The sequence below is a fragment of the Strix uralensis genome, chromosome 16, assembly GCF_047716275.1.
Source record: "Strix uralensis isolate ZFMK-TIS-50842 chromosome 16, bStrUra1, whole genome shotgun sequence".
Lineage (NCBI taxonomy): Eukaryota > Metazoa > Chordata > Aves > Strigiformes > Strigidae > Strix > Strix uralensis.
Genome location: NC_133987.1, coordinates 15,402,614 through 15,430,303, shown reverse-complemented (window position 1 = coordinate 15,430,303; position 27,690 = coordinate 15,402,614). Strand labels below are relative to the sequence as shown.

Genomic DNA, 27,690 nt, shown 5'->3' with positions numbered 1-27,690 from the left:
AGTCCCCAGTGTACCATGGAGAAGATTAAGCTTGGAGCAATAAACAGAGAAGGAATATTCTCAGTTAATGTTTGAGGGTTTTTATTCTATCATATTTTTTATGCTACTTATGCTATTGAGTAGTTCTTAGGGTAGCTAGTTGCAGTGTCAACATATATACATTGAGAACACTTCCATTTCATAGCAGAATTTGGGTTCATTCACAAAACTGAACACTTGTTCTGCTTGTAGACAAATCTCAAGCAGAGAGTCAGCTGAGCTTTCAAAATGTTAAATACTCAGACAAAATATAATCAAGGATTCTTCAGTTTACAGAGAGTTGCAGAGAGAAAAAACATACATTTCTGGGTTGGCACAATAAAACCAAAATATATTGCTGTAGAAAAAAATGTTCATGCCAAGAAGAAACATTCACGCCAAGAAACCTGTTAAGTTACAACACTACAATCATAAAACTACTCTGCTCTCGTGAGACCCCCCCTGCAGTGCTGTGTCCAGCTCTGGGGCCCCCAGTATAAGAAGGACATGGACCTGCTCAAGCGAGTCCAGAGGAGGCCATGAAGGTGATCAGGGGGCTGGAGCACCCCCCTGTGAGGACAGGCTGAGAGAGTTGGGGGTGTTCAGCCTGGAGAAGAGAAGGCTCCGGGGAGACCTTAGAGCGGCCTCCCAGTACTTAAAGGGTGTACAGGAATGCTGGCGAGGGACTCTTGATCAGGGACTGTAGGGATAGGACCAGGGGTAATGGTTTTAAACTGAAAGAGGGTAGATTCAGATTAGATATAAGGAAGAAATTCTTCCCTGTGAGGGTGGTGAGACACTGGCACAGGTTGCCCAGAGAAGCTGTGGCTGCCCCCTCCCTGGCAGTGTTCAAGGCCAGGTTGGACGGGGCTTTGAGCAACCTGGTCTAGTGGAAGGTGTCCCTGCCCATGGCAGGGGGTTTGGAACTGGATGATCTTTAAGGTTGCTTCCCACCCAAACCATTCTATGATTCTAAAACAAATATAGCCAGACATGGATTTTATTTTATTTAAACACAGTTTACTTCTTACTGAATGCCTTAATAAATAAAAGTGGGTGATTTAAGATGAACATGGAATATCTCTGCATCCCTTATTTCACATACATGATTTAATGCTACATGCTTTAGTAGATTAAAGCATATGTGAAATGGAAAATATTTTCCCAAACTCAAGTTTCACTAGAGCAACAGGGGAGGCAGGAAGGGTCTTCTAAAGGGGAATCAGTTATCAGAGTTCCTTTATTAAAGAACATGAAGAGGAGTATTTAAGTCTTTATCCAATTATTATACTTTCATCTGCCAAGATAGTTCCACTGATTATCAATGGTCACTAAACCAGACCATGCTTGTATATTTTCTGTTGCTAAGATGTCCTAGCATGGAGCTCTGTCTAAAAAACTTGGAAGAAATATCTTAACTAAAGCTCAGTATAGTTCCTACTGCACTTGAAATATAAGAGCCATTTATATGCCAAATACGGAACATGAGGTAGCAATTTTTGGTATTCCATCTGGTATTTTTAATTACTTCAGACTAACATCAAACTTACTGTGTTTTCTTTCAGAATCACTAGAGGACAAGTGTCAAAAAATGGCATGTGAATGTGACCGTGAAGCTGCCAAATGTTTTTCTAAAGCTCCCTATCATACAAAATACCTTTTGTGGCCAGACTTTATGTGTGGCGAGATTCAGCCTTTGTGCAGGTATTAGATATACAGCATCAGTCTTTATGAAAACTCCGTATGTATTTAAATCTAAAATGACTCTTTTTTTTTTTGGTCACAGTAGTGACAACAAATTATTTTCCCCTTTCTTGATCCTCCTTCCTGCCGCCTCAGCCTCTCCACCCCACAATGGCCAAAGTAAACATTTATCCCCTTAAATACTTCTGCAGTGCACAGACTAAAAGCAAGTTCATTATTTCTGTGTAAGCTTTTATTGACTGAACAGGAATTCATCAGTTTAAGGAGTAACTGACTTAAAATTAATTTGGTTTATATTCAGATTCACAGATTTTTCAGATTCGCAGTATCATTCACTAAACTTTTCATCCCCCCTCCACTGTCTCCGAGATACAAATCAATCTTTTACACTGCTTACCTTAACATTTGTTAACTTTGAACTGACTGGAAGAAATGCAAGTGACAGTGTCAGCACAAAGAGCCCTCTCATCTGTATTAAACACTTACTATGCAGCCTAATTTAACTTTTGCATCTTTCAGCTTAAGTAGTCCTACCTGTATTAAAAAATGCCTAATATAATTCTTTTTTTCTAGTATTTACTTTTTAAATACAGTTTTCTAAAAAGTTGTTGATTTGATATGATTCAGGCTCCCTACTGTATGTACACCTTGTGTTTCCTGTGGGCACAGGGAGAAGTTCTACCCTTAAAACTTCACAGCCAGATTTAAAAGTGCAAATGCAAACCATCACCAAGACAGATAGATACATGAAAAAAGTATCAGTCACTGGGACCAACTGCCCTTCCCATAAGCATTGGATCTTGGACACCATGAGTTTGCAAAGTCCAGAAGTGTATATACCTCATAAGGATGTAAAGATGGTTTTAGTTAGAGTCACTTCATAGTTTTTTGAAACCTTTTAGGAAGAGAAATCAGTAACATGAATTGCTGAATAATACACTTCTTCATAACTTCCATTTTTAACAGTTTAAGATCCAGGAGTATTTTACGTCTACTTTCACCCACCTCAACTTACTTAAAGATGCAGGGCTACTGAACAAGTTTGCACAAGTCAAAGCTAATGACAAGTACTTCAATATATATATATAAAAAAAAAAAGCACTTCTTTAAGAAGGATGAAGATTTCAAAAGAGATCTTTAATCTTTAAAAATATTCCTAGGCAAATGTAAAGTTTGTATTAATGATACAAATGAAAAAAACCCAAACAAACCAATGTCGAATGCAAGGGGACAAAGCTCTTGAAAAATCCAACTTTTGCTTCAGTCAAAAAACATACATTAACAACTGGCAATCCCATTTACACAAAATAATTTTCCAGTCAATATTCGCTTACAGATCTAGATACACACATTATATTGCAGCAAGATGTAATTACAGTGTCAGGTCACTTTTCCAAAATAATCCTTTTTAAGAGATAATCCTGAATTTAAGAATTAGCAACAGACTTCAAGAGGAGCATGTTAAAGCAGCTATTGATGAAGTCTAACTGATCTGAATAAAAAAAATTTGAATGGCAATCACCACATTTTCCAAAAGACAAGAAAACTCAAGCAGTATTTGCGCCTTCAACAGTGGGAATTTTAGAACAAACTCTCCTGTGAGACTGTGTATTTGACAATCACATCTTTACATGTAAAGTAGACTGGAAACACTGAAGTACTTTCAGTATCAAGCCTATCCAGGAAGAGCTTTCCTTTGGCAAACTTCAGTTGAGGAACACACCACTAAGTTTTAAAAAAAAAAAAATTTAAAAAAAAAAATCATCACTGTAGATGTTCAGAAGACACTGATTTTAAGGCAGGCTTGAAAACAACCAGAATGCTCAAGACAGAATAAGTGAGTTTGATTTGTTTAAAAATAGGGTGATATGACTGTCTGAGTTTTACATCGCTAAATCAGGAATGTTTTTACTGGTTTTTTTTTTTAATAGAAAATTCCTTTCATATAATAAAGCCCATCCTCAGATTTGGAATCAGCTGGTTCAAGAGTAACTTACCTTAAGGCTTTTTTGTATGTTTAAGTTAACGTAATCCACCACTTTCACTGCCACATATATGAAGAAGAAAAGCAAAGCTTATTTCAAAATGTCCATTTTTAGAAGGTAAACAGCTCAAAAGTTCCAATGCCAGTCACTGCACTTGTGTTTCCAGACGCCTTACTTCTTTAACGACAAGATCAATGTTTATAATTGGGTTAAAGTACAAGGCCCAGTAAAACAAACAATTGCAAACAAACTGAGGAATAAAAGGCCAAAAAATGGCAACAAAAAGACCCTGGGTTGAGACTTTCCAGAAATGTCTCCACATTCTGTGAGGAATAGTCCTGTGAAAAAGGAAAGGGAGAGGCTTAGAGGAAATTTCCATTTTGTTTTTACCCATTCTATGAAAAGCTAGTACGTGCTGCAGCCTCAAATTATTTAGTAGTTACTCAGGTACCTGTAAAACGTCATTTCGCACTCCAGAAAAACTTTCTTAAAATACAGTAATACTAGATTTTAGATGAAGAGGCATTAAGTCAATTTATTCAGACCACAAAGCACAGCAAGTTAAAGTGGTCAAACTCCCGATTTGTCACAGATTATTTCCAGGTCCCCTGCTCTCCCTTGAAGAGGTTCTGCCCCCTAGCTGCTGCAGAGGCAGGGAAAACCCAGTACACACCAACACAAGAATTTCTCCTATGCAAGTTTTAAAAACTATAAATAAAAGATCACAGCAATTATGAAGTAATATCAATATGCTTGAATTAAGGCTAAAACAGTAACTGAAAACAGCAATTCTGATCACCTATCAGAAATAATATTAGTGTAACTAAACTTATTTATGATCCTGAGGTCTCTCCTTTAATAACTATATTGTAAGCATATAATGACAAAGTTCTTATGTATTGAGTTCTCAGCTGACAGCTAATACCAGTTATCACAAAAGGCAATTCTCAAGGTAAAAGTTAACATTTATCCGATGGTTAAGAACATGCTTATTTCCGTTACTACATTTGGTACATCTGATCAGTAAAACCAGCTGTAAGAAACCCTTTCAAGTACTATCAGAAATAAAGATATTAAAGAGTGGGTACAGTATATGTGCAGGTTCAGATTCACACATTCTTGTTAACCTCAGAGTTGTGGTTAGACACTGTCATTTCAGTGATCTACTGTGAAATAGCAAGACTGTTACTTTCTATTTATAAGGCCATGTACTTCCTATCCTCAAGAAGCTCCATAAGACTTACTTCAATTCTCTTCTTGACCAGAGCCTCCAAAAGGAGAACAATTCCAGAACAGAGAGCAACATGGCATTTACAATTATAAATCTTGATGTCCAGTAGTGCACATCCAGCCAATCCCAAGCAAACTCAGCTATCAACTGGTACGGCAAAAATAAATACTTCACAATGAATTCTCTCCACTGTTTCCAAGAAGGATCTTTAAGGTCCTGCAAATGAGGATAAAAAGCCTGTGAATCAATTTCCTATTAATCAGACACAATACTGGCTTATTTCCCCTACTCTTTTATTGAAAAACTATTTTTTCATACATTGAAAGCAGCAATCTATCTTTACTATACTTTCTGGTAGATAATACCAGTAATTTCCATATACCAGTATAATTTCCATTATACCCAGTAATTTCCATTAGATTAGAATAAAACAACACAGACAGCCAGACCTTATAATGCCATTTGTTAAAATACAGGTGGTTTGAGGGAACAGCCTTTCTATAGTCATGTGAACTTCAAAAAAAGTCAGTTTCACAGATTTAACGTATTAAAAGCCTTAAATTAATCTTATAATAAGGTAATGGTCCCAGCTCTGGGGATCACATACAATAAAATCAAGGAATCACTTATTTTGTAGGACTTCTATTTTTTTAAAAAAAGTTGTAAAAAGATGAAATGGTGAATAATTACATCATATTCTTATGCTGCCAGTCTTAAAATGCTTATAACTAAAGCAAGTAGCACATTTAATGTTTTGAACACTTACTAGTAGTTTTGTGACAGTATCTTCATACTTATCTTCTTGTGTAGGGCAAATTGTGTGGATGAAAGGTAGGAAAGCTTCTGCATAATCAAACAAGTAAAGGTATAACATACTGAGTCTTGGAGAACTCTTCAGTGCATAGAGAAGAAAGAGTGCTTTTCCTGGATTTACTGCCTGAAAGGTATCAAATTATCAAGTTTCAAACAATGAAAAAATAAAATGAAAGGGACATGCCAATTCTTAGATTTTTCTGACAATCATTTTTCAAAGGATCATTTTTCAAACACAACAGTTCATTGAACTGAGCAGTTTTTACAAGGGTAATTCTACTACCTTAATGCTCCTCCTGGCTTTAAGAGAATTTTCTTTTAAAGATATTATTTTAAAAATACTTAATATACATGACAGATTTTATATAAAATTTACCTTATATTCCCAAAGGTTCTGTGGTGGTTTAACACCTAAAGTTTTCACACATTCCAGTTCTGCCACAATAGCTTTTCTATGGTTACTGTTCTCTATACTGTAAGGCTCTTTTGTGAAATCCTCCTCTGTCAGTGTTAGAAGGAGTCTACAAAAGCAGAAGAATGCAGAAGGTAAACAGTGCCTCTTCACCAAAAAGGTACGACTAACAAATTAGCAATTACATACTGAAACAATAAGCTACTGATAGAAGGTATCACCTTTTGGATTACATTCCATATCAAGTGTTCTGAATCAACTGCATCTCAGAGCCTGGGTTTTAAATATCCTTCTTTTCAAGTTTTCTCTTGCCTGCTTTCAGCATGCAAATTTATCAGCTTGTTGGCTATTACTGGACACAGTTCTTCAGTACTTCACAGATCTAGTCTGGTCTCCTGAAATCAAACCTAGAGCTCTTGGGTGGAATGCAACAATGCATATAGCATATGATTATTTTCACAAGAAAGAAAAGGTGGGAGGGGTGGATAATACACAGTAGAATTTTACTTTCAGTATCATTTCAGTCTGCATTGTCAGCATTTAAAAAAGTTCTTAGAAAATTTTCCGTTAGCTTGCTTAGTATCTAGTACTAAAGTTTTCAACTACCAGTATTAAAACTTCTCCTGAGTTTTATTCTGATACATCAACAGAATATTCCCACAATCTATGGAAAGAAATACGGTCATTTCACAATACCCCGTTCCTAATGAAAGCTATCCAGTAGTCCAATCAAATGACAGCTGTTCTTGACAATTAGGCCTCTCACCTTCCATTCACCTTCTCCAGTAAAAATCTTTCTTTATAATGTGAAGCCCATGGGCCCAGCTGCTCTAGCCAAAGTATCACTTCCTCAGCAGTCCATTTAGCAACAGGCTTGTGGACAAGAAGATCTTCTTCAAATTCTCTGCTACTCCAGTGATATCCAAGTAGAACTACCTATAGGTAGATGAAAAAAAAAAAAAGGAAAGAAAAGAGATCCTTTACCTGCAAAGCAAATACATTAATGATACAAGTAAACACACATTAAAGGGCCTGACATGTAGAATCCTCTGTTTTATAAGCCCTAGAATATTCAGGTTATAAGAACGGATCTTGAGGTTTTTACCCAATTTGTCTAACTTCCATTTGCTGTATATTGCAATTGTAGTTCCCGACAGACAACTCTGAATGCTACCTTATTTACTCTGCTCAGCTGAAGTTTCTTCTGTGCTGACGATCTTTTTTATGTGTAAGTTAAGTATATTTGATTGCATACTTAATGAAGTAAATATGGAAAACCAACCAGACGAAACTTACTGCTACACAAGTTAAAGCTGTCAGAACGCCTGAGAAAAACCCTCCTCCTCGAGGATTAATTCTTCCTGTGTTCGGAACTGTAGGGATCTGGTCATTCCCATATTTTTGGAAGGTTGCTAAGCTGCGTGCTACATCACTGCTTTGTTGAATATCTTCTTTTCTTTGTTCAATGGCATCAGAAAATAGCTTTTCAATAACATCCCTATTGGGAAAAATATTTGTCATTGTACTATAACCATTGAGGCTTAACATTCAGAAAAAGGACTAATTTTGGGGTTTTTGTTTTCCACCCTCTAGTAAAGACTGTCATCTTTGAAAGCAAGAAAACATTAGTTATTAATACTTAGTAAAGTTAAATTTAAATCAATTACTTCCTAACATTTTCCTTTGCTTTTAAAGATAGGAAGTTAAAATATCACATTCAAAAACATAAAAATCCTTGGGTTTATATAAAACTACAATTGTGTGCGCTACTGGCAAGCCCTGATTATTCAAAAATGCTAAACAAAAGACAACAAAAGCCTACCATCAATCCTACCATTTATTAAATATTTATTAAAATATTATTAGCCTAAGATTAACACAAGAACTTGTGGGTAATTCAAGACAGCAAATTGATATTTCTGGCTTTGTTCTGCAATAAGATCACATTTCTTCCTACAAATAATTCCTATTACAGGAGTAATTACACAATTATCAAAGATCATTCTAACTTAGAAGTATTAGGAAACAACCAGCTGTAATAAAAGATGCAAGTGTCTCAATACTAAAAAAGAATTCCTCCTCTCCATCCCCCAAAAAATTCAGAAGAGGGGAAAAAAAACCCAAAACCAAAACCAAAGCCAACCTACCCACCCCTCAGTTCCATGCAGAAAAGTGTGCTTGAAAGTTCGGTACGAGTGCAGAACGTGAAAGATTTCAGGATTTAAACGTCCTTGCAACAGTTCAGATTACCAATAAACTACGAAAATCTACAGCAAACTCAAAAAAACAGACAACTAATTTCGGTGGTTTTAAAAATCAAAAAATGGTGTAGTATATTCACCTGAGGAGGATGTTGACTTTGGGGAATCCTTCCCATTTTTCTCTGCATTCAGGGCATTCATTCTTCTTGGATGATACCCACCACAAGGCTAGGCAATGTCTACAGAAACTGTGCCCACAGTTCAGGGTGGTGGGATTGACCAGAATGTCATAACAGCAGTGGCAAAGGAACTCGCTAACTGATATCTGCCGACCAATCTCTGGAGTAGCGTGTGTTTCAACTTTTGCCCTCTCCGTTTCACCTTGTAGAGTCTCATCTTCTTCCATTTTCTTTTATGCCTTATGCAAACAGAAAGCTCTCTCAGATCTTCAAACCAGGTAAGGCATTACTTCTGCAAAGCAAGAAGTTAAACCTCATTAAGAAAAAAGTTACTACAGAACTTTAGAATTGCAAGCAGTATAATTTATCATTGTAATTCTTTTGTTGGTCTTATGGTTTTAAACTTTTAAACTAACAGCTCTCCCAGAATGAAACATGATCTTCTACTTTTTCAAAAACACATTAATTGCAAACTACAATCAAAACCAGATTCTGTATGTAAACGGTGAGCTCAAGCTCCCTGTATTTTCTTTTCCTATGTTACGCAACACAGAAAATGAAACAAAAAACCTCACTATAATTCAGATGATTTTGACAGTATCTTTAATCAAGATTTTAGTAAAACACACCAACCAAAAGAAGTATCATTAGAAAATACCATCAGAGAACACAAAAAGAAAACACCGGTATAACGTAATGATCTAATTTACTGTATTACTATTCTTTCCAAGCATATGGAATAAAGCATTACTAAAAAAGGTCAATGATAGACATTGCTGGCCAATATTTAAAAGAAAAGAAGTAAAAATTAGATTCCCAAATTCATATGTTTAAGAATTATAAAGGACTGGACTGATCTGCTTGCCATCTCAGTGAAGGACTGCACTCCGTATTAACTTTACTGGTAGTTACTCTTTGCTAGTATTTCAGAAAATGCACAAATGAGAAGAGTTTAAGATTGTTCCAAGCTTCCCAAAACTATAAACCTATTTGCTCAATGTTCCTACTATACTCTCTCGGATGTCTGTATCTAGTTTCTTAAGAAAAACACTGACACAGAATCACCTACCTACCAGTCATGATATGTTAGAAGCTATCAAAAACTACACAATTTTCTCCTCAGGCACTACAAAACCAAAATATGCTTATGCTCTCCACCATGTGGCTCCTGCTTACTACTAAGTTACCATCTTTCCATCCAGATCAAGCACAAAGAGGTAATCATGCAAGTTGGTAAACAATAAAAATTTAAAAATTACAAGCAGTACAGAAATACAAACCAACAGTGCAACTAGGATCACAGACCACTTACGAACATGTCTTTTCCCAGCAAAGCAAAGATTGTTGGTTTTCTAAAAGACAAACCCTAAACTTCACTTACAACAGGAGAAATAAAAACAAGGTTGTGCACCTAAGAACATTCTTCTAGTTTTCCTTGAACAACGGTTTGTGTGGGTGCAAAAATATTTCACCACTCGGCCTCTGCACCAAAGAAGAGAAGGGTCAGAATCCCCCCTGCCTCCTCCCCCCCAGCGCTGCTACCGCAACCGCGGCACCCACGGTCCGGGCCTGCAGCGCCGTGCCGGCCGCTTCCTCCCCCGGGCAAGGCAGGGCCCATCTCGGCGGCGTTACCGGCCCCGCTCCCAGCTGCGGCGGGCAGCCCGGCGGAACGGCCCCGCTCGGCCGCCCCCGGGCAGCAAGCGCAGGCCAAGGCCCCGCGGCAGCCCCGCCGGCCGAGGGCAGGCAGCCGGCCCGGGCCGCGCCCGACTCACCCGCCCCGCTCCCGCGGCGCTCAGCGGCCTCCCGCGGCGCTTCCGCCCCGCCCGGCTCAGCCCGGCCCTGGCGCCGCGCCGCTCTCCGCCCGGGGGCCGGCAGGGTCGCGCAGCTCCCGCGGCTCGTCCCGCCGCCTCCCGGGAAGCGCGGTGAGCAGCGCCTCGGCCCGGGGGGTCTGGCTGCCAGCGGCCTCCCCGCCGCGGCCCCGCGACGGGCTCCAGAGCGAGAGGGGCGGGCGGCGAGGGGGGGCCGCCGCAGCCTCCGGCCGCGCAGCAGCCGCCAGCCTACCGGTACAGTCTGTGTTAGCGCAGCCCGTTGCCTTTTTATCTTCAAGCGTTGTACTTGAAAACTGCTAAAATCACCGGGCAGGAGCACTACTGCACTCACGGTTTGTTTAATACACCGTATTCATGAGAATTGAGCTACGTTTGCTGAAGGTATGTCTACAAACCCAGCTCATCTTCCTTCACAGACACTTTGTCAAGGTTTATTTTACAAGATCTAGAGGTCTAATCTCGGAAGTAAGTTTGACTCTTCGATGGCAGTCTGACTGCAGTGCTAACACATACTGCACCAGGTCGGGTCACACAGGGACTATTTTTATCACATCAGGGTGTATCTATATATACACACATTCACAATTGTTTATATCAGCCTCTGTTCCCTTACTGCATTTCTTTTTGACTAGAGTCCAAAGAAAATTGAGTGACTTTTTAAAGTACTGTTGAGATGTATTTTTTCACTGTGCAACACTGATGTTTTCTTAAAGATCTTGTTCCAGTTTGATACAAGCCACAAGTCCAGTTCAAATGACATCTCAGTTACCAAAACCAAATAATTAACTTTTTAAATATTCTGTCCTATCTCAATAAAGAAAATAATAGTCTCTCATTGTTTCCTCTCTCATATTATCCAGATTACTCCAGAGGACAATTATTACCATGTTGACACATACATAGGTCTCGTTTTGTTTGCTTTAGAGCTATCCTGATCAGATTTCTTATGGGACAGAAAAACATGTAGCTGAAAAGCCTGTCAACTGTTTAAGCAATGATCCAGTATTTGTATATCACACTTTCCTATTCAGTTGTTTTACTTAACAGTTACTGCTTCTTTATTCTCACATGGAGTTCCCTTAGCAAGACTGCAGCATTACTGCTCGGATCCATTTGTGCCAAAACAATCGCAATCCAATTCTGGCCACCTTTAAAGTAATATATTAAAGGCACCAGACAAATTTTCTGTCGACATGGAATAAACAGGCATTTATGCTTAAGCATACATGCCACTTCAAGATGTTTTTTTAAGACAAAATTCTAGCTATGTTCAGGGATCATAGGAATGACTATGGATTCCACAGCGGTTTTGAGCTACAAATACAAGTTAAAACTCCACTAGCAGCACAGAATCACGGACATGCAGGTTAAGTCCATACCAACTAGCTTCCAAGGCTTATTTTATGACAAGATCTACCAACCAGCTCAAACTGATGTTTATTTGTAGTTTTAACTAAATATTTGAAGTCTCAATCAGCAAATTCTGAAACTACGCTAGCATAAAAGTATTAAACCTCTTTTAGATCAGAGAAAGTTCATTTAGATCTACCTTAGTACATGTGAGGTGAAAACCTGGCCTAGAATATTTAGGCCTTGTTCTAGAAACTAGTTTTTTACTACTTTTTGGTGTGTTTTCACTTAACTTCACATTTGATGTTCAGTAAAGTAACAGAACATACAAAAAGCGTTTGATACAGTCTGCTGCAGACTTACACGATGTTGTGGAAATGTAGCCTTTTTGCCCTAGTTTATAGAACTTTGATGTGTACAAAAGCAATGTAGTCCTGTAACTGGCTGTTTGAACTGCGCTCTCCCAAGAGTACCCAGTAATTTGTAAAGCAGCCAACCTCTTCTGATGTCATCTAAAAACAGAGATTTGAAGAACTCTGATTACAAACTACATATTCATAACTGCAGTTGCGTTAATATATACATGGCAAAGAACTAAGCAGGTACTTAATTAGGCAAATATGCTATCTTCTGAAACTATACAAAAGTGAAGATGTATGCCCTATGAAACATTTCTTGACATACACAATTGCAAGCAGAAAACTAATTAAGGAAAACTACACAATAATGGGGATTAAAACTTGAGTAAGTATCATGAGAGTTCTAAATTATTCTTAACACATAATAGCAATTCATTTTTATTGCAATATATTATATACAGGAAGACAGTAAATATCAGACTATTCCTAAAGAGGAACAAAGCCAGAGAATGAGGCACCTGGGCTGTCAGCTGCACCATCAAAAATTAGATTTTTCTCCAAACCAGACCTTCTCAGCAAGGAAAAGGAAGGGAAAGCCCTCTCATCTATTCAAGCTCTAGTTGTGCAGTTTGGGACACTAGCAATGCAAACAGAAGTAATCCAGCAGTTAAAAAAACCCAACCAAATAAACCAACACAAAAGTAAACCTGAGGGGATTAACTGGACGTTAGACCTTCAAAGAGAAAAGATGACTAGTATCAAATAGTGGTTCTGACTACTATTAACTAGGCAGAAATTGGTTGAGATAGACAATTGTCCTAATTCAGCAGAGTACTTTGCTGTTACTGTAAAAAATTACTTTGTATCCTACATGCAGGGCACATTTCCAAGATGATGGCACCAGAAAAAGACGGAGCATACAATACTATATCCAAGATAAAACTATATTAACTCATAGTGTAGATTATTGCACCACATAAATATTTTTGAAGCTACTATCACCAGAGTCAATGCTAACTATAATCGAGCTGGTTTAGTCCTGCTATTTAAGTTCTTTATATTTTTTCTCCAAGTTAAAAATAACTTTTTTTAAAAAATAACGAAATAACTTTAAAAACTAAAACAAAACCCCCCTTAAGTGTTTCAAATTTTCCTTCGAAATATGTAACATGTTGAAGTAGAAAATGTCTAATCTGTAACACATAATAGTTCAATTCCTATTAAGTAATGGCACTTTATTACAGCATCTTACATTTCTACTTGAGTTTAGCTTTATTTTGTAGGTGAATGCAGCAAAGAGTTTCTGGCTTTGTCAGCTACTTGGGGAAAAATGTCAGGTTTTTGAAACAGCCATCAATCACTTTAAAGTGCCATGAGCGCTTTAACTAGAAGCTGCAGGAGCATTTCTTAAAAATTAGAGTAAGATGAAAATTGTAGGCTTCAGCCAACTTACTGAAAAATAGAAAAATGTCTACTCTTTTAACAAACCTCTTACTGAGCACCATTTAATCTTACAGATAATTTGCAAGGAGTGCATGTAGAATAAATTGCTTATACTGAAAAGGCAAAACGTCATCTTGAAGAATCTTTAAAAGCTCTTTAAAGTCCTGCATAATTCTGGATCTTCTACTCTATGCAGAAATTACCTTCCAATTTATGGAGAATTTTTCATTTAATTCGGCTGGAATTCTGTACAATATTCATCTTCTGTGTGAACGCTAAACCTGCAGCACATACACTAAACTCTGCATACTGTCCTTGCTCAGTTTCTGCGCTTGTGGAACACCTTGTGTCCTGGGCAGTTGTTTCCTTCCACCACACCGGGGTGGGGACATCCCGCTGGGCACTGAGCTTTGTTTACAGTTATTCTCCGATGATGTGTGAAAATGCTGGTTGTATCATTTTAACAGGAGGACAAACGCTTCCATAATACTTCAAGCCCACCAGTTCCTCCAGACTTTTCATTGTTAAGACATGATCACCAGTAGTTCCCCACTATCCTCCCGGCATCTCCTCAGCAAATCCCCATCCCTTTTTTCTTGCTTGTGCTAGTTCTGCCTTTCTGGTCCGAAAGGCAAAGGCCGCGTTTTCCAACATCCGTGACATTTCAAAACACCCCACAGAAGAGCACCTGTTTTGGGACTCCCTGCTGGCAGCCCTATTACAGCTCTCCGCTCCGCAGCGGCTGGCAGGGCCCTCCTCCTCCTCTTCCTCCTCCTCTTCTTCCTCTTCTTCCTCCTCCTCCTCCTCCCCCGCCGCCACAGGGCGCGGCAGGCGGCTGAGGGGCACCTGTCAGGCCTAACGGCCCGCTGCAGCAGTGGCGGGGCTGTGCCCGTTCACCCGCTGGCGGACAGCCCTTCCCTCCGGGCGCGCTTCCCCAGCCGCCACGCCCGGGCGGGCCCGGGGCCGAGCGTGGGAACACGCAGCCGGTAGGCGGAGAGACGCGGGGCCGCCGGGCGCCGCCCCGGCAGAAAATGGCGGCCGCCCTGCCCGCCGCCTCCGGCGCTCACGTGGGCGCTCACGTGCGGCGGGGCGGTTTCCGGAAGCGCTCGGCGGAGGCTGCGGGTGGCGCCGGGCCGGGCCGAGCTCCGGCCGGGCTGGTGCGGGCGGGGATGGAGGTGATCAGAAGCAGTGAGTGACCAGCCGCCCCTTCGCGCCCTGCTCGGGTCGCACCTCGCGGCTGCGGCGGGAGGCTCCGAGCCGGCGGCGCAGAGGACGGCCCGGCTTCCCTTCCCTGGGGCGCGGCGGGGTCCGGCCTCGGCCTCTCCTGCAGGGGTGAAGGGGGTCCCCGCTCCTCCCCTCGCCGGGAGGGACAGCGCTGAGGGGGGAGGTGCGGCGGGCGGGCCTCCGCCCGCGCCCCGAGGCTGAGGGCGCGGCGGGCGGGCCCCGGGGCGGCAGGCCCCGCCGGTCCGGCCCCGGCCCTGCGCTCGCTGGCAGGTGCGGGCCGCCTCCGCCCGCCTGAGGGGTGGCGAGCTGCTCTAGGAAGTCGTTAGTAGTCTCAGGCGTGTTTTACCCCTTTACCCGCAGATTTTAAGGATAACCTAAACAAAGTATATGAAGCTATTGAGGAGTCGGACTTCCTGGCCATTGATGGGGAGTTTTCAGGTACAGTCGCACCTGTTTTGTGATTGTGGACCGTTAGCAATGTCTGTGCAGGCTCCCAGAGTTTGCTCATGTAATGTGTATCAGTGTTGGCTTGAAAAAGCTATAGCTAAGGCCACCACAGAATGATTAAACCGCTTATATGTGCGATAGCAAGGTTTTGATCAAATAAAGATACATCTTACTCATGCTGCTTCTCCCTGCCCACAGTAATCTTTTAACATGTTAATTGATTTTCAGCTGCAGCCTAGGAAAAAAAAGAGATGATTTTATGTGTCATCAAAGCAAGAGATTGGAATAAATAAGGGAGGCCCTGCAAGTGTTTGGAAAGGGAAAGACAGCAGTAAGAACTGCATTTGTAAAACCCAGAGGGTCTGTGCATCGGAGAGATGCCTTAAGTGCGTTAGCTTTGGGATACAGAGTTCAGTCAGCCATGAAACATAAATGTGCTCAAGGTTAGGTTTTGTTAGATGTGGTGCTTATAGAAATATGGTGGTGTTATGTATTGCTTAAGGTGACTAATTCAATAAATCTGTGGACAGCACTCTTCCCACTTTTAGTTTGACTTTGGTCCTGCATTGTGTTGTAAAGACCCACCAACGTTGTTACTGGTAGATCTTTTCATGTTACTATCACATAGAACAGGAACCAGAGCAGCAGAGCTTTACTGATAGAACACTACCATTAAAACGGGTGGCTTTTACGATAACATGCATACTTTTATGCAGTAGAAAATCTTTCTCAACTTAACATGTACTTTAAGTGAAAACATTTTTCTTAAATTACCAGTTGTTGCATTTCATTGCTGTGGCTAATTTTGAAAACTTACCCAGTGCAAAATATATTCTACTTTTTCAGGGATCAGCGATGGGCCTTCTGTTAGTGCATTAACCAATGGCTTTGACACTCCAGAAGAAAGGTACCAGAAGCTTAAAAAGGTAAAGATGCTGGAAAAAGGTTAGAACTCCTTAGTTCAAAATAGAGACAATGTAGGGAAATATGAGAGACATTTGTAAAATTGAGTTATGTAGAGCAGATGGGGATTGCTTTTCTCATTGTCTCTACTAACACAAGAGTTGAGGAGTGTTGCCTTAAACTTGCAGAAGTCATGATCAGAGCAGACAGACATTATTCCTCATACAAGAGTTAGTAGATGTGTAGAACTTGTTAAAGGCTGTTGAGAGTGTTAAAATTTATTAGTTCAGAGGGGGACTGGGCAAGAGAAATTCAGTGATAGAGAAACTGCGTCGGGACTAGGGTCCTTTCCAGACTACCTCCCCCTGCCAGCATGTACTGTCCCTAAACAAAACTTAAATGCCAGCTGCCACCTCCACCTCTGCCTCTCTGCAGCACACACACAAAGAAAAAGTCCTGGAGGGCGTGGAAAGAATTTTGAAAACTGGCCAGATGACCACAGGAAACAACATGTGGTGTGTGAGGGTCAAAAGGTCAAAACTGTGGTGTTTTGGGTTGTGGGTTTTGTGTTTGGGTTTTTTTTTTCTGTAAGAGAAAGGAATCAGAAAAGACAAATGCTAAGCATCTCAGCACATGCTGTTTTCTGAAATGTCCGAGGAGTCAATAAATGCTGTTTACTAGTGTTCTGTTAAGAGATACTGTAGGATGAGGGAAGTACTGGTTAGTGCTCCTACTGAGAAACGAGGACAACAAATGGCAAAAACTTGAGAGGAGGCTGTAGCTAAAAAGAAAACCTCCCAAAAACCAGAAAAACCAAACCCCAAACACTAAAGGAGACAATGGGAGTAGAGACCAGTTTCTTGAAGAGCATCCAAGAAGCCAAAGGATGCTGTATTCTGTTCATCTGGCTGAATATGAGCCTTTGCGTGCTTCAGGGTAGCTGGCACTTCAGGCTCTGCAGGCACGGTCAGTCTCTTGCTCGTTGTAAGAGGTCTGGTGTATCAGAAGCCAGCCCCAAATTCTTGGTTGTCACCTTCTTAAAACTTAACTCTTACCAGCTAATAAATTAACTTGATTATTGATATTTTTGATCTTTGTAGTCAAAGATAAGAGGACTAATTTTATATGTCTTCTTGCCACCCATTATTTTTTCCCTGTGATAGAAATGAATAATCCTATGTGTTCTTTGTGTTTAAAATGGGTGTTTGGCCCTCAGGAGCAATGAGTCTTTCAGTGAGACTACAATGCTTGTTTATTTTCTTGTACACTTGCAGTGGTGTTAAAAACCTTTCCAATATTGATCCAACAATTGTGAAATACTAGAGGACATGATGATACAGCACCTAGTGACTATACTAGTACATCTGTCACATTTTCCACTGTTAGCTACGTGGTTTAGAAGAATATTAAATGTATTATTACTTGTATTTGAAAACTAGATACAGCTAGTGTCCATCACAGCCTGCTCCCAGCCTACGGGGAATGTAAATGAATGTTGAGGAGGAGACTGACAGCTGCTTTAGATGCAGCATCTCGTGTGTGTGAGCAACAGGTGGAGAGATGGGACTTCCCTCAGTTCTTGTCTGTTTACGGAAGTGCATACTACAAATCATCTTTGGGCAGTAGTAAGATGATTAAATGGGGATGAAAACTAGTTGAAAAACTCTGGTGTATTTCTTTAAAAATTACCAACAGAGAAAACATTGGTAAAGAAGATTCAGATTTGCTTAATTTGGAAATGGAGAGAAATCATATTTATTGTGGATACATCCTGGTTATCTTTAAATGTGTACGATTTTTATTCTCATGCCAAGTTTTCCTTTCCTTTCCAGCATTCCATGGATTTTTTGCTCTTTCAGTTTGGCCTTTGCACTTTTAAATATGATCACACAGAAGAAAAGTATGTTACTCTCTTATTTCTTGTTTTCTTAATTGAGGAATTTATGAAGTAGTATTGATAAGCTGTATTGACAGGCAATTCATCTTTTCCACAGGTATATAATGAAGTCATTTAATTTCTATATTTTTCCAAAACCCTTTAACAGAAGTTCACCAGATGTCAAGTTTGTCTGTCAGGTTAGTAGAAAAACAAGTTTGATTTTGTTTGGTTAAGGTATACATGCAGCAAACTTCTAAAAAATATTTCCAGGAAACTACATCATTGTAGAGGGAGAAGTGGTTGGTTCTTTTAACAGCTTAAAAGGCAGAAGAACATAAGTTTCTGGGGTTTGGGGTTTTTTTTTCCCTTATAAAAGAAATAAGCATCAGTTGAGAGCAATCCCTAAAAATGAGCTTTAAGGGAATATCTTTGACTTCAGTTTTTAAATCTTGTTATACACTACATTGTGTGGTTTCTGGAATTGGAGATAATGTTCCAAACCTGGCAAGGTGATTCTATTTATTTTTTTTTTTTTCTTTCTTGTCTGACTTCCTGCTCCCTTGCTTTTTCTGTTTGATCCTTTATTTCCATCTGCTTATCTTGCTTTCACTGCTTCCCAGGCTATTGCCAGCATTTTTCTGGTCTCAGATTTGTTCTCCTGAACCACATTTTGCTTTCTTTAGTTTCCTCTCTCCACATAGCTTGTTCTTTCATCTTTATACCTTTAGTGTATTTATTGTTCTTGTACTTTATGGAAGTTGAAAATAAATAACTAAAGTAGCATAGCCTAAACTCTGTGTGGCTTCTTTAGGGTCACAAGCTTGGTTGCTCTTGACTTTGGACTTAGTATAATTTCTTTAAAAGTGAAAAATAACTGAATTGATCTTTTTATGCCACAGATGCTCTTGCCAATTGTAAGCTATTTTCTTTTGTTACAGAGTTCAAGTATAGATTTTTTAGCAAACCAAGGATTTGATTTTAATAAAGTTTTTCGCAATGGTGAGTTATTTTGGTGTGTTTTTTCTTTTGATGTCTGCAAAATTTATCATGACATCTTTCTTAATTTCTGAAAAAAGAAGGCAGCCATTCATAATACTCTTTTAACACATAATTAAGTTCTTCGTATTATTCTTATCCCATCTATAATTGTGCTGATAGTTTCTCCCTTTCCAAAAATTCATTGTATAGATTCAACAGAATAGAATTCCTATTTAGATAAGTGCTTGTTTGTTTATTTTTGTTTGGTGGCTAAACATAAATAGGTAGAGTAACAAGTTATGTAGCAGTGTAATGGATCATAGCAATATTTTAGAAAAGGTATCAGTGCATTGTAATAGGTGCTGCTGCAGTCTATTATTAAAGTGATGCAGATAGCAAGGAAGGGGAGTGCTAAATATTTTTGTGATCGTGATTTACAGCTCTGCAGTCCTTAGGCTCCTGCCTTGTGCAGATAAGACATACAGCTCTTAAGAGTCCAGTGGTACCAGCTAATCTGGCATGTGCTAGAAGGAAGCCTGTATAGACACAGATGAACAATGGGGTCTAGAACAGATGACTGAAAGGGAAGGATATCTTTTGAGCCTTTAGGGGTGTAACACTGGCAGATGCTTGGTTAGTAATAACACTTTGGTAAATCATACATCCCTAATTTGTCTCTAATTATGATAAGCTTTTAAATGTAATTTAAAATTTTTTTTTTAATTTTATTTTCGAGGGATTCCATATTTAAATCAGGAAGAAGAAAGACAGCTAAGGGAACAGTATGATGAAAAACGTTCTCAGGCCAATGGTGTGGGATCTCTGTCATACATTTCTCCTAATGCCACAAAGTGTCCTGTAACAATTCCTGAAGATCAGAAAAAATTCATTGAGAAAGTAGTGTAAGTAAAATTGTTCAATATCCTCTGATGTTGTTGAAACTAAAACATAAAGCGATAGTGACATGTTCATATGTTGAAGCTATTTTTATTAGTTCACTAGTTGTGAAATAATTCTCATTTTGTTATGAAGTGTTTTCTTGTCTTTTGGGGACAGCTGTAAACAATGTTTAAAAAAAAAACCAAAAAAACAAAAAACCAAAACAAAACAAAAACCAGTAACTATAGAAGCAAATAATCTATTTCTTCCAGGGAGCAGATAGAAGACTTATTAAAGAATGAAGAAAATGAAAGTTTGGAACTGGAGCCATGTACAGGGTCAGTTTCTGAAGTTACATATCTTTAAAAAAATGATTTCTTTTGGCCATATAGAACTAGGGGAGTGACAAGGAAGAATAATATCTTTACTTGGGATAAGTGTAGCAGAATCTACATTTGACTAATCTCCGAAGGTTGAGAAAACGTGGTAATTTATATTGATGTCATACTTTGTTTTGTGAGCCATAACTTCTGGATGTAGTGACAACATACTTCAGCGTAGCCAAGAAGTGTCTTGCATATATGAATGTCCTTTTACTATTGCTGAAGTGCTTCATAAGCACTGGATACGCATTTTATAAACAAATTTCTCAAATCTATTGAGCTATAAGTTATCCATAGTTGACACTGTGTATTGAAACTGGTTTTAGTGGGTCTCCTTCCCAAAGTCTATTTAGCTTTGGAGTCCAGATGTTTGGAGAGTACAGTTATTTAAAAAATAATTAAAAAATTGAATTTAGAAATTCTAGAACATTGTATTACTGGGGGTGAGGTAACATCACTGTATATATGTTCATTAATCACAACCACAAATTATTTGCTTATGACAAGATATGTGGATAAATGTACAGAATGGTGTAAATGCCTTTACAGCTTGGCAACTGAACATCAAAATTCAGTAAAACCCTTCCAAGCCTATAGGTTCTGGTAGCTGTGACTTAGGCTTTAAAAATCTTTCTCCAAATGAACATGGAGCCAGCTTTAACTGAACAGTATTACTTTGAAATGCTTTTGTAAGAGGAGTATTAGTAACACAGTTGTCTTTTTGATTTTTAGATTTCAGAGGAAATTAATTTATCAGACCTTGAGTTGGAAGTAAGTTACTGGTAATACTGCCTTACTGCATATTTTTAGTATTTCTGGTAAGAAATCTGGGTAAGATCTGATCTACTTAACCTCAGAGGTGAATATAGACTTCTTTTTTCTCTTTTGACAGAAGACTTTTATAATGTTCTGGAGATAAATTGCATTAAAATGGTTTGTGGTGATTCATCTGAATATTTTAAAGATTGGTATTTATTCTATCATTCTTAATCTAAAATCTGTGAATAGAAGATCATAGCCTAGACTTAACTAACAAATGCGACTTGACAGGTTTTTAGTGAATAGAAAGTGCATGTGCTCATACAGATTGTGGGTTTGGCTTGGAAAACTACTAGCTCTATAGTAGGTACTGGTATGTTGATAGTTTTCTGTTAGATGCCAAGTATAAGCATTTCTGATGACTTAAAAATCCTAGTTCTAGTATTAATTCTCTCCTTTCTTGGATTACTTTATCCCTTATCTTTGCCGAAATATAACCCTTAAGGCCTTAGAAGAAACTGTAGGCTGTAGAGATGAGATTTTTTCATTGTTCTGACTGCACTAGTAAAATGTGGAAAATACAGTGGAAATACATTTTTTTTTTTTTCATGCACATTTAGTTAATTCAGTGTTGCAATAGTATGGCACTCAGACTGGAAGTGGATAAAATAAAGCTGCTCTCTGTAAAATGGAATCACAAGAAGGGAGCTTGAGAACTAATCTGAAAAAAGATGTTTTCAAGAATTTTTCTGTGTGAATTTTTTTAATATATTGATAGAATATCTATAGATTACAGTAGCACATAGTATTATGTTTGACACTTATTTGTGCATTTTCTCTCAGTGGATGGAAGAGTGTGTTCATGAGTTGTATTTTTTTTAACATTCAGCTGTGTTGCTTTATGTGTGTGCAGCTGTGTGCATATTGGCGAGAGAACGCAAAGTTGTGAAGTTAGCATGGAGATAATTAAAGCAGCAAACAGTAAGGATATTGATTGCCCTTGTGTCCTGAACTCTTCACAGGTCATTTTCTCTAGTGAAGTGGTGTTCTGTTGTGCAACAGTGTTTTGATGCATCCAAGGTCTGTGACATGAAGCAGCTTGAAAGTGAGGTCTAAGTTCAAAATTTTGTGAGAAATCAGGGTGGAGAGGACACAATAGTACTCTTATATGTGTTCTCTAGTACTAGATTTAGTAGTAGCCAGAGGATGAAGGAAACATTCTGCTTCTGTGGTGGTTATATAATTGTGGTGAGTTTATTAGAATGGGAAGATCAGAATAATCTCTACTTGTTAAGCAGTGGAAGACAATATTCTCTGACCTCGCTATCGGTTGGATGCTCTGTGTATGGTAGTACTTTGGTAATTGAATGTGATTGTGGTGGTGTGATGCAACCCTGTAGCAGAGGTAATGACATTTGTATTAATATTTCCTATTAGAGCTTACTGTTAGCAGGAAGTTCAGGGTTGTTTATAAATCCTAGAATGAGTGACCTATTAAAGTCATGCAGTCACCAAAGAAGCTGTCTTGTGGCTGCAAGTAAATGAGAACTTCCTCAGCAGTGTTTTGGTTTTGGATTTCTTGAAAGAGATGCTAGATTGTGATGAAACATCTAGATGATGTTTGCTTGATATTGCTAAAATAAGAAGTTATAAGTTCCACGGCAATAGGATGGGAATTGCATAAGAAAATACATTTTAATGATAGTTACTGTTAGGTAAGTAAGGAGGCCAATTTAACTAGACTATTGCTTCAAATTTTCCATTAGTTTAAATAAAAAAGGAACTTTTAATAGTTCTTTTGCACTTAAGACATAGTAATAATGAAACATTAAATTACTGAATCACTGTTGTGGTTTCAATATGCTAAATGCCAAATTAATAACTAATTATACTTACTTTTCATTTGTTTTGATGTAGGTATCCAAAAGGTATCCATGTTGAAACTCTGGAGTCAGATAAGGTAACTAGGCATGTTACTGCCTGTAAAATTTGCTCTGTTTAAAGGAAATTGTACTTAATCTTTCCAAATCCCCAAACTTTTACATCTAACTTGAGTTTTGTTATGCAAAATGTGAAACATTTTAAATGGAATACAGTGAACTAGTTTCTAAACACTAAATCTGACCAACATATGAAGTGTAAGCATGTATTTGTGTGCCTTCATAGTATTATTTTTTTAAAAGGATACAAAAGGTATTTTAAGATGTAGTGGATCTGACGTTCAGTATTGGTGAAAAGTAAGTCTATTGGTGAAAAGTAGATCTTGATCTTAGAGGAAAATTAGTGACATCACATGCTGTATCCTCAATTCCCAGCACAAATCTCTGCTTCGAAAGATATTTGAAATCCACTACTTAGAAGGAAACGCTGATAACCTTTCCTCAGAAGTAGAAAGTGGATTTAGTAAAAGTTAGGTTTTCAATACAGCTTTCTAAAGTAGGCTTTTGGTAGTAGGGTGATAGTGGTGCTTACAGTAGGGACAGTCATGTTGCCACGTAACTGCAGCTGAGGTATGACTTAATTTTCTTTTCAATGTAAATTTACAGAAACTTGTAGTGGTCTTAAATATGAACTTCTCAGAGTCATTCCTCAAACTATTCATTTTTGATTTTAGAAGGAGAGATATATTGCTATTAGTAAGGTAAATGAAGAGGAACGAAAAAGAAGAGAACAGCAGAAACAGGCAAAAGAACAGGTAAATAAGTTCCATTTCATTAGTTTACCTGAAAGAGGGAGGGGGAGAATCTATGGTTTCAGTCAGCTGCGCAAAATTGTGTGATAGGGTTGGGTAGCATTTCCCTTTTGTTTGGCTGTGGCTGTTGTCTGAAATTCATCCTCCAAATTCTATCAGGTAACTTAGGCTTTGAAGTAGAACAAGAAGAATTGCAAGACACCCTACGAAATTTTAAAGAAGGAGTAATTGTAGCATACTGAACCAATATTCTGGAGCAGTGAATTCCTCCTTATATGAACCTGCTCTTATCAGAGAGGCATGGTCTAGTAATAGGAAACATCAGTGATTGTATTTGTTAGTGCTGTATAACAATAGTCATTGCAAAAAGTCTTGCAGCAATTCTCAAGCAAGTTTTCACGTTGTCTGGATTCACAATCTGTCCTTGGAGTAGTACTCTGTTACAGAACTTGCTTGCTCTTGATTGTCAGAGTTAGTGTCCTGTACAATTAATATGTCATCTGACTTTTCTGGATGGAAACATGCTGCATATGACTTCTGTAGTAACAAGTTGACTGGAACGTTGTGTCTGGTATATTCAGGCACCCTCATCATTGTTTATGGGACTTGATATTTTTGCTTAGTGAGTCTGACACAAGTTTCAAGAAGTCAGAGACTTGAATTGGGGGAATTCTTGATCACGCTTGTGATTTGTGCTTATGTGTTTCAAGATAAAGTCAATTTGGGTGGGGTAAATAATACTTGCACGTAGAATGCCTATTAAGAGGGAAAGGACTATCTAACAGAGAACTTGACTAACGTGACATCTCTTTTTTTCCAAAAGGCAAGTTAGGCACAATTTGCTGCTACAGTAGACTTTTCTGAAGCAGTCTTTATAGGTGTGTTACTCTGACTGTGGCATTCTGAGCTGAATTAAAACAACAGTGAATGTTTTTATTGAATTTCACTTCTGTTTGAACAAAGACAGATAATGCAAGGCAGAAATTACTTCCCTAGACCTGAAAAAGAAAAATGTTACAAAAAATTCAGTGAAACTAAAATAGATGCTCTAGTCAGATCCCCCCCAAACCAATCTGAGTCCGTTTAAAATGTGTAACTCACATTATACAACTACAATATTACACAAATACAATTTATATAATACTTCTTATTTTTGTTTATATAAGTAGTGAAGAATGTTTCTTCCCCAGTGTCAATGTTAGCATAAAAATGCAATCTGATTTAATAGAAATAACAATCAGAATTCAACCTGTTGCATTGTATGACAACGTAGGTAAAAAAAGGGGTTGAAGATATGTGGCTTAATTTTAATATCTTCTTGAGCTGTTTGCAGTCTGATAGCTGTTGAGCACTGTTGAAGATAGTGTATTGAAAATGAACTGACTACAGCTGTATTGGTCTGGTCAGGATGAAGTTAACTTTGTAGCAGCCCATGGGTTGCTGTGCTTTGCATTTGTGGCTAGAACAGTGTTGATAGCATACAAGTGTTTTGGCTACTGCTGAACAGCGTTTGCACAGTGTCAAGGCTTTCTCTCTCTTTTCCAACCTCCCCCAAAACCAAGTAGACTGAGGCGGGTGGGCAAGAGGTTGGGTTATGGTGTTTATATTCCCAAGAAACCTTTAAGCATGCTGAGTCCCTGCTGATGGGAAGTGATGAATGAATTCCCCTTTTTGTTTTGCTTGTGCATGCAGCTTTTATTTTCTTTTTTTTTGGTTTTTGGTCCTCTCTATCCCCAGGGAAAGGGGAGTGAGCAAAAGGCAGAGTAGGTGTTTGACTTCTGGTCAGGGTCAACCCACCACGATAGCTTGTGGCTTTTCTTACTTTACAGTGGACTACAGCTACATATAAAACTGGAATTCTGTCAGCAGCATCCTGATTTGACCTCGTATATCTTCCAAATATTGCTATTTCCTCTGTGGTCTGTTCTTGGTTATGTCTGAGAAATGTTTGAGCCAAACTGGTGTGTCTGCCAGTTCGCAGGTACAGTTTTGACAATATTTGTATTTATGTTTTACTAATGTCAGAATCTTTGCTTGCAGGAAGAATTGAATGATGCGGTAGGATTTTCCAGAGTTGTTCATGCCATTGCTAATTCTGTAAGTTAACGTGATTTTTTTTAATGCACCTTTGGTAGTCAGAAAAAAAATTAATTAATTCAAAGAAAGAATTCTTTTGCTGTTACATTTTTCGAGGATAAGATGAAATAGAAGTTAAAGTGGCTTCTTCTTTTGTTTTAAGTTGATGTTGCTTCATGTTTTACAATGGTTGAATGTGGTAGCTTAAGTAAGCTCTTAAACTAATGACACAAACAACCTCATTATCCATAAGAGTCAACAATACCAATTTCTTAGGGTTCTTAACAAGATTCTCTTAAGTAACTAAGCTTCAAGGGCTTTTTTTTCTCTGTCCCGAAAAGATTGTTGTTTTTATTTTCTGGCAGTTAAAGGCTTAATCAGAGAAGGTCATCTGGTTCTCTTCTATACTTCTTCATAATTAAAATAGGCTATAGTTTTACATCGTCCATTTCAGCCCAATTATTTTCACGCAGTTGTTACAGCCTGCTTTGTAGAAAGAAAACACGTATGCATATTGTTTTCTTTAGCAAATGGAGGATTCAGGGAAGCAGAAAAGGTTGTCATATCAAGTCAATCAAAGTTAACATTTAAAAAATTTCTTGTACTTTTTCAGGAAGGAACTTGCTTGTACATCTGGCATGAAAGGTTCTGCGCTCCGAGAAGCCAGATCATGCCCCTAATAACTATCGTATATTACAACCGTAAAGAATATCTTGTGAGTTGTTGCACAAGCTGTAAATTAAAAGGTAGTGGACTGAGAAATCACTTGACTCCAATCTTAAATAGATTACATTTGGAAACCAAGTTGTAAGTAGCTGAACAACAAGCTTCTCAACATTTGAAGCTGCTGCGGAAGGCTGTGCTAAGTGGTTGAGAGTAGAGGAAAAAGAAGTGGCTGCTCTGAGAGAATGGAGGAGTCTGTGGGGCAGGCAGGGAGCAAATGGGGAGGTTTGCTTTGTAGTTACTCCCAGCTGCCCTTGGCTAGCATCTGGGATAGGTGCTTTTCACATAGTGCCCTTGCCATGGCCATGATTGGAAATGTAACTGACATTTAATGTTCTTTTCCCAGGGCAAGCTTGTTATTGGGCACAATATGCTACTGGATGTTATGCATACTATACACCAGTTCTATTGTCCCCTACCTGATGTAAGTAATCTTCTGAGTGTTCAGATGATGAAATAAATGCCTTAATGTATTTGCCTTTAGTCTTATCTCCAAATTTTCTTGTGAATGAAAGCATATGACAATCTATTAAGAAGAACAGAAATGTATTTTAAAAAGAATGCTTGTTACTTCTGGGCTACTGCCTTATTTTGTTAAATCTTCATGTAGAAAGCTTAGTTCAATTGAATTCTTTACATTTTTAAAATTTTCACAATTATTATAGGAATTGAATTGTGTTTTCGGCTCATATCTGTTAGTCCTTCAGAAACTGCTTGGATAACAGCAGGTAAATTTAACTGACTTGTGAAGATACTGGTTTGGAGCTTCAGCGTTATTGAGTGGCATTTTTTCCCCGAGTGTACAAAGTGGAAATACATGTTTCCATGTAATCTAGTACAATTAATAGAATGATAAGAAATCTTGTAGCAGGATGATGTTCATTGGGGTGAAGAGGTGGAATATCTGAATAATTGGAGGGAGCATACTTTCATGACTGCAGTAGGGCAGTCTAGCAGATCAGGACTGCAATAGTCTTAACTATTAGGTTAAACCAAGCAGTGTATTGACACTGAGGACATTGGCTGAAGAGGTCAGAGGTCTCATTGGAAGGATGGCCTGCATGATGGTTATGTTACTTGCAATCCTCAAGGGCTTGTGGGTGTTACGGGAAAGACTTGATTATGAAATGGAAGAAAGAAGTTTGGGACCTGTTTGAAGGGTGTTGGAACATAAGCAGTTGTCAGTTGTTCCTGTACTTTTGACACTTGGAAGATCTAAACCT

General features: G+C 38.6%; 3 protein-coding genes across 20 annotated transcripts in view; 2 read left to right on the top strand and 1 right to left on the bottom strand.

Annotated features, from left to right (window-relative positions):
• Positions 1-2,328, top strand: part of PLA2G10 (phospholipase A2 group X) — a 32,185-nt gene extending 29,857 nt beyond the window's left edge. For all 3 annotated transcript variants that reach the window (XM_074885458.1, XM_074885459.1, XM_074885456.1), the window contains one exon: positions 1,584-2,328. In XM_074885458.1, the coding sequence (XP_074741559.1) occupies positions 1,584-1,729 (146 nt within the window). In that variant the 3' untranslated portion in view covers positions 1,730-2,328. The remainder of the gene's footprint in view (positions 1-1,583) is intronic.
• A 161-nt stretch (positions 2,329-2,489) lies between these two features.
• Positions 2,490-14,383, bottom strand: BFAR (bifunctional apoptosis regulator). 8 transcript variants are annotated; one of them, XM_074885453.1, is made up of 10 exons: positions 13,728-13,812; positions 12,600-12,718; positions 12,086-12,234; positions 8,505-8,835; positions 7,460-7,661; positions 6,930-7,099; positions 6,128-6,272; positions 5,705-5,875; positions 4,952-5,154; positions 2,839-4,045 (listed from the first exon to the last, which is right to left on the bottom strand). In XM_074885453.1, exons 4-10 carry the CDS (start codon positions 8,768-8,770, stop codon positions 3,853-3,855), a joined length of 1,350 nt encoding a protein of 449 aa, XP_074741554.1. In that variant the 5' UTR covers positions 8,771-8,835; positions 12,086-12,234; positions 12,600-12,718; positions 13,728-13,812; the 3' UTR covers positions 2,839-3,852. The 8 variants fall into 8 exon arrangements, 7 of the variants coding, with proteins under 7 accessions (XP_074741554.1, XP_074741555.1, XP_074741550.1 ...); XR_012631060.1 differs by lacking the exons at positions 12,086-12,234; positions 12,600-12,718; positions 13,728-13,812 and adding exons at positions 2,490-2,617; positions 9,925-10,025 and having other exon boundaries at positions 3,720-4,045; XM_074885454.1 differs by lacking the exon at positions 12,086-12,234.
• Positions 14,347-27,690, top strand: part of PARN (poly(A)-specific ribonuclease) — a 62,130-nt gene continuing 48,786 nt past the window's right edge. For 2 of the 9 annotated variants that reach the window (XM_074885439.1, XM_074885445.1), the window contains exons 1-13: positions 14,620-14,712; positions 15,109-15,186; positions 16,042-16,121; positions 17,931-17,998; positions 18,093-18,174; positions 18,916-18,976; positions 19,692-19,857; positions 20,107-20,172; positions 20,950-20,988; positions 22,894-22,936; positions 23,591-23,671; positions 25,709-25,765; positions 26,814-26,891. In XM_074885439.1, the coding sequence (XP_074741540.1) occupies positions 14,694-14,712; positions 15,109-15,186; positions 16,042-16,121; positions 17,931-17,998; positions 18,093-18,174; positions 18,916-18,976; positions 19,692-19,857; positions 20,107-20,172; positions 20,950-20,988; positions 22,894-22,936; positions 23,591-23,671; positions 25,709-25,765; positions 26,814-26,891 (918 nt within the window). In that variant the 5' untranslated portion in view covers positions 14,620-14,693. Of the gene's footprint in view, positions 14,511-14,619; positions 14,713-15,108; positions 15,187-16,041; positions 16,122-17,930; positions 17,999-18,072; positions 18,175-18,915; positions 18,977-19,691; positions 19,858-20,106; positions 20,173-20,949; positions 20,989-22,893; positions 22,937-23,590; positions 23,672-25,708; positions 25,766-26,813; positions 26,892-27,690 lie in introns of those variants that run through there. The other 7 variants (XM_074885441.1, XM_074885448.1, XM_074885443.1 and 4 more) reach the window with 7 other exon arrangements.